The sequence below is a fragment of the Solanum verrucosum genome, unplaced genomic scaffold, assembly GCF_900185275.1.
Source record: "Solanum verrucosum unplaced genomic scaffold, falcon-dt-bn FXZP01000068.1, whole genome shotgun sequence".
NCBI classification, from domain to species: Eukaryota; Viridiplantae; Streptophyta; class Magnoliopsida; order Solanales; family Solanaceae; genus Solanum; species Solanum verrucosum.
Genome location: NW_026020085.1, coordinates 811585 through 817861, shown reverse-complemented (window position 1 = coordinate 817861; position 6277 = coordinate 811585). Strand labels below are relative to the sequence as shown.

At 38.6% G+C, this 6277-nt stretch overlaps 1 protein-coding gene across 1 annotated transcript; it reads right to left on the bottom strand.

Moving 5' to 3' along the window:
- Positions 1-3550: 3550 nt before the first annotated feature.
- LOC125824281 (uncharacterized) lies at positions 3551-4297 on the bottom strand. The gene is made up of 2 exons (XM_049503627.1): positions 4138-4297; positions 3551-4071 (listed from the first exon to the last, which is right to left on the bottom strand). The coding sequence occupies exons 1-2, from the start codon at positions 4295-4297 to the stop codon at positions 3551-3553; spliced, it is 681 nt and encodes a 226-aa protein (XP_049359584.1).
- Positions 4298-6277: the final 1980 nt, after the last annotated feature.

Here is a 6277-nt window from a genome sequence, read left to right as displayed (position 1 = left end):
TTGCATTCTCTACGCACTGCAGTCGGCGAACCGCCTAAGTAATTGTGCACTTTGCCAAATCGTTCGGCAAAGTGATTCTGCAATTAAACTATCTGAATATTTTCTAACTTTTTCTCGAAGCTTTGTAGAAATGGCTAGACCAAAAGTAGCGGGAAGAGATATGCCATCCCGACAAAAAAGAGAGAAAAATTTTAGGAAAAATACAAAGTAACAAATCCCCCAAAAATGGATAAAGAGGGAAAGAAGCCCAGTGCAAGCAAGGGAACAAATCCCCGAGACCCCACTATTCTATCGTGGAAACGTGGATTCTTCATAGCCATCCACTCCTTTTAGGCGGCTCATGACTTGGGCAATCTTAGTAAGTCAACTGCCGCTGAATCTTCTAAAGAAGCTCCGGGGGCCATTATCAAATTTCAGGCTGACGCATCGGGCAGTGATGCCCAGACAGATGGAGCGACTGTGTAGACATGATTTCTACCTCCCTCTCTATCATTCTTTATTTTTAAAGTCTTGATATTCTGTCATTTGCATTTGAGGACAAATTGCTTTTATTTGTGGTGGGATAAGGCCCACCTTTTGTGTGAATATTGATGCTCGTGTTTTGTGGTTATATTCGGGTTGTTCTATTTTAATTCTTATTATACACTTCTTTGCGTGGATGTGTGAGCTTATGATTTTTGCCACTTCTCCTGTATTGGATGTGGTTGTTATTTTGCTAAAAATTGAGTCTCGGTTCCAATCAATACTGATGACTTGAATAGTGATCTCAATGGAATGAACATGAATGCGCGGCTACGATGAGGCCAAATGAAGTTGCATAGACAATGTATGAACTCTTTGCATCTCGTTATGACTAGCCCAGTATCGAATTGAGTCTCCTGTGATGATCATTGCACACTAGCGAAAGTGTGGAGTCTTGTTTGACTTATAGTGTCAATGCCTAGTGTGATGAGATTACTTGTGAACTATGCATGATAGATATTAGAATTTGCCTCGTTGGTCCTGTCAACTAAATGATGCTATCTCTTGATATGATCTTAGGCAACTTCTACGAGTCTGAGCCAATTTGACATATACCTCTTTTGTGACCTACCTTGTGTGTGTCTGATTCTCTCTTGAACACCCCTTGAGCCTTACCTTTCATTGGAAGAAACTTAATGAAAACTAGACCTTTCTTAATGCATCACCCATAATTCTCATAAAGTTATGGTTAGTTTGAATAGCCAACTTAGGCCAAAATCCTAAGTTGGGGGTGTGGTGAAAAGAGAAGGCAAATCAAGAACTACAAGAAAGTCCCTCCTACCCATGTTTTGAGGATAATGGAACCCATCCATAGATTAAAAAAAAGATAGAAAAAAAGAAGAAAAATAATGAAAAAGTAAAGTTGTGGAATAATGTTTAAAAATGAAAGTGGGTTTCCAAATAATTCTCGGAAAGTAAATAATAGGATGACTTATAAGCACTAATGAAAATGATGAATGAGAAAGGAAAGGAAGTGTTGTGAGCACCACACCTCATGAGGATGAAATTCACTGAGACTAAATGACCATACCTTAGCACTCAGCCCCATTACAAGCCTTGAAAAGACCTTTTTGATTTTGAGTGAGCTGAAACAAATGTTGATTGGAAAATACGGGCAAACCTCTGGGTAAAAGTATGTATTATGTTCTTCTTTGTGAGTGTGAGCGTTGCATCTGATTCCAAAGCTTTAAACTGTGAAACCGTTGTGTGAACATGGAATCATTCTTGTGCGAGGGCATTTGAACACTATAGTTGAGCTTGAACTTGCATTTGAAGCAACTATTGTGAACCTGAGATTCGTTGATATTGGTGAGTCACAACTTGAATCTTTAAGTGTACATTTGATCTTTATATAAACAAATTGTCTTGTTGTGTGAATTCCTGATTGAGTCTTGTATAGCACTGTTCAAGACACCGTTTTTGAATGGCTGAACATGTGTTTGCTTGAGTACAAGCAAAAGTTTAAGTTGCGGGTGTTGATGAGTCCACAAATTGGACTCATTTAGGGCTATATTTTAATAGAAATTGTGTCCTCAAATTCTTATTTTATTTCAATATCTGATGAAAACCCTTAAGTTTCAAGTATTTGAAGTTTTAAGGAAATCATGGATACTACGTCTCAAAGAGGAATGAAAAGGCTGAAAAGAACGAAGAAATGAAGGCCTGAGAATCATCGAGTCTACTTGGTGAGTCGTCGAAGGGTCTTACTTCGCCTTTTGTTCCAGTGTGCTGATCCCTGAAGGAAAGGATGAAGTCGGCGGAAAAACGAAGCAATTGGCGCATCGTCAAGAAGTTCCGCGAAGCAGTACCATGTCGCCCAATAACCCAGAGAACAACGATGTTGAGGGTTGGTGAAAAATGGCGATAAACCACACCAAAGGCGAATCGCCGAGTTGATCGTCGATTCCGACTAACGACACCGAATGATTAGCTGCAGCACAAATTTGTAAAAACTATAAATACTAATTAAAGTTTTAGTTTTAGTGTGGAACAATTATTATAATTTTCACTTATAGTCGAAAAATTATGATAGGTTTTATATAGAATAGTACTTTTTCATATTTTTTGCTCTAAGTTTGAGAGGATTTTGAAGACTTGAAAAATAAGAGGGTTTCATCTCGAAGGATTCAGACTTGGGTCTCTTGATTTCTTCATTCTTGGCCTGTAACAAGACTCAAATCTTCATACACATTTGAATGCAAGCTCATTTAGGTATAAATTTCTATCTCCTAATGTGTGGCTAAAACCCCCAATTCCTGGGGTGTGATTTAGCGAATATGGATTAAGATAATTATTGGGTCCTGCTTGTTGATAGTCTATTCATAGTTTAAATGTGATTTCGTTTAGTGGTTGTGGATGAATTTTATGAATTTGTAGTTGCAAATACAAGTTTATTTATGTGTTTTCGTCTTGCTCGAGAGAGAGGTCGTAAAACTAAGACCACTAGATTGATGGCCAGTGTGAGTAGGTCGACATGAGGTTCAGCTCGAGAGAGTGAATCCTAGTCCCATGTCCACACATTCAGCTCGAGAGAGTGTGTGGGTTAAGGTGTAGGTTGGTCTTCATGCGGCAAGTGGGTGTCCGATAGGAACGCATTTGAAATGGGGTAAGTTGCTCGAGAGAAAGCTTATCCCCCTTAAAGCTTAGCGTAGTCACAATTACTTTATGAATCTTCTATCGAAAGCATGTACCCAATAATCTAGCTGAACCTGTATTCTCGTCACATCCCAAGGATCCCCTCTTATTACTTAGAAACCCTTGTTTATTCTGTTGTTTTTACCTTACTTGTGACAAAACTCCCCCATTATTAATTAACAACTTTGTGTCCCCCTTTAATTTACAATGTTTTTACTCGTTAATGTCTTTAGCTACGACTAGTTAGAACTAAATTTTATTTTTCTATGTATTCTCAAAACCACTCTCTTGGGACGATCCCAACACTTGGTTGGGTTACTAAACTATTGTACAATCGTAGACACTTGCATCGGAAGTTATGTCTTGATTATGCAAACATCAAAGCCCCTAAACCCTACTTCTTGTAGATAGACAATGGCATCAGATTAAACCTAGCACCCAAATCACACAACGCCTTCACAAAATGCAACAACCCAGTGGTACAAGGAATAGTGAAGGCACCATGAACCTCTTTCTTCTGCACAATTGACCTAGTAGCAATAGCACTGCAATGTTGCAATCTTTTATCATTCTCAAAACTGACGGCCCTCTTTTTGGTCACCAAATCCATCATAAACTTCGCGTACCCTGGAATTTTCTCCAAATCTTCTATCAACGAAACATTAATGGTAAACTGTTTAAAAATAGTAATGAACCTACGACATTTTCCATCTTTGGTCTTCTTTACCAATTTATGTGGGAATGGAGTTAGAGGTCTAGGCATGGGAACAACTTTTTGGGTCACCTCTACTTCATTCTTTGTAGCTTTTTTAAACTCTCCAGTTACCTTAATTTCATCATCATCTCGTTCTGCCACAATTTGAACTTCAGACGGCATAGGGGGATCAATGGTTTGTTTACCTCCTCGAGTAGTGACTGCCATACAATGCCCATCATTCTTCGGATTTTGGATGGTGTTGCTAGGAAGTGTGCCAGGCTGACGTGGGATCACTGTAGTGGACAACTGATTAAACTGCTGCTGAAGTTTCTTGATGGACACTGTATGGGCATCAACTTTTTGATCGATTCTAGACAAGTCGTTTTGCATTTCTTTCACATTCTGATCAGTCGCATCAAAGTGCTTCATCATCTTCTGCATCATATCCTCAATGCATGAAATACTACCCCTAGCTTCTCTATTACTAGATTCCCAATTTTCAAGTGGAACATAAGGCCAAACTCTCTCATTTCTAGTTTCCATAGTTTTGACCTTGGTTTCCTTGACCTTGGAGCCAATTTTCCAAGTTGGAGCCTTGGGTGTTGTCTTGGAATCCCCCCGTCTGATCATTCACTAAATAAGCATCCTTCTCATAGTAGCATTCCTCAACTGGTGGTGGTGGAGTTCTAGTAAGATAGTTTACCGCATTCACTTTCCCTGCACCTCCGCTCACATGCTTCAACACCAACCCAAGTTCTGTCTTCATCTGAGCCATCTCCTCACGAATGTCATCACTAGATTGATCTGGTGTTGCTTGAACAGAGAATGCACTTCTTACTATATTAGCTTTTGTAGTGCTCCATGCCTTATTATTCTAGCAAATCTTCTCAAATTTTTCAGTGATCTCCTCAAAAGTGCACTCACCATAGGATCCTCCAGCGATAATATCTAGCACAACATTTTTGTTGTCATCCTTCCCTCGGAAGAAAAACTCATTTAATGACTCATCATCTATGTGGTGATTTGGAACACTTCTGATGAACGCAGTTAATCTATCCCAAGAACTTCTCACAGACTCTCCAGGTAGTGCAACGAAATTATTCAACTTGTCCTTGTGGTTAAGCTTCTTAGACACTGGGAAATACTTTTCCATGAACACTCGATGCAATTGGTCCCATGTATGAATTTAATTATATAGAAGCTCAACAAACCACACCGCAACATCATCGGTCAATGATAGAGGGAAAACTCTCAACCCGATGACATCCATATCCAACTCTGGTTGGAAGCATCTGCATCAAACTGCTCGTTACCATGAATGTATGCCCTGGAGGTAGAGGATGGAGAACAATAGGTCCTTCTGATTCAACTGTATTGAAGTCAACCCTGTAGTTATCACGGAACCTCGGTTTTAGCAGATTTTGTACCCTCATTGCATCTCCAAGTAGATTACCACCACGAACCCTGAGCATTCTCATAACCAACTCTAGGAGGCTGCAAGTCAACTCTATCCTCGTGTTCATCAATGATTGGATTATTATGGACCTGTTGATTATTTATTTTTCTCAAAGTTTTACTTAATTTCGGATCGTATGGGGTAAATGGTTCCCCTCGAATCTCTGTACTTGGCATACAGTGGAGTAGAAACCTGTAGAAAACAAAAACAAAAGTTGGTAAAATAGGTAACCCTAAGTGATTGGTCCTCAAAATACGGAATTTCACCCCACACCTTAGTCCAACTATGTTTATAATTTACTAACCCTTACCTTTACCGCATATTAGACATCACATCAATGTATGGATTAGTTTTCACCCTCGCACCAATTGACATTAGACTATTAGATAGTATCATACTAAATCTCTGTTGATAATTCTTTTCTTATTAACTACCTCCTTGGTCCGGCAAGTAGCAACAAGGCGAGTTCTAATGCGTGCACTCATTAAAAAGACTTCTAAGTGAAAGAAATACCAATGCATGCATCAAAAATATTCAAGAATTACTTAGTTATTATTCATAAGTTGTTAATTGCTCAAAGTTCCCACAATCCTAGTTGTAGATTTAGCTACTCATGCCTGAATAAACACAATTCATGTTTTGATTATAAGAATCCATGAACTTACATTTATAGTAGAAGAACTCGAAATCTCGAATTGAATTTCAAAGAAAAAATCTTATAAACCGAAATCTGGAAATCAAATTGCCAAATTTTGCAAGTTAATTCCTAAGAAAAATATCAAGACCTAAAAGTAAACAATAATGTCTAACCACCAAAAATGAGGTTTACATACCCTATTTATAGAAAAACATGTTCTAAACAAAAAGGAAACAAAATAAGGAAATAAACTTATGGGATGCGGCTTTCATCGATGAATTGACCTACGGTACGTAAGTCCCCTCCGTTGGTAAACACTTAGAACATTTCA

Coding starts and splice junctions, on each gene's coding strand:
- LOC125824281 (XM_049503627.1), bottom strand. CDS start 4,297: ATGATGCAGAAGATGATGAAGCACTTTGATGCGACTGATCAGAATGTG. Junction 4,072..4,137: donor GTCCACTACAGTGATCCCAC/GTCAGCCTGGCA, acceptor ATTGTATGGCAG/TCACTACTCGAGGAGGTAAA.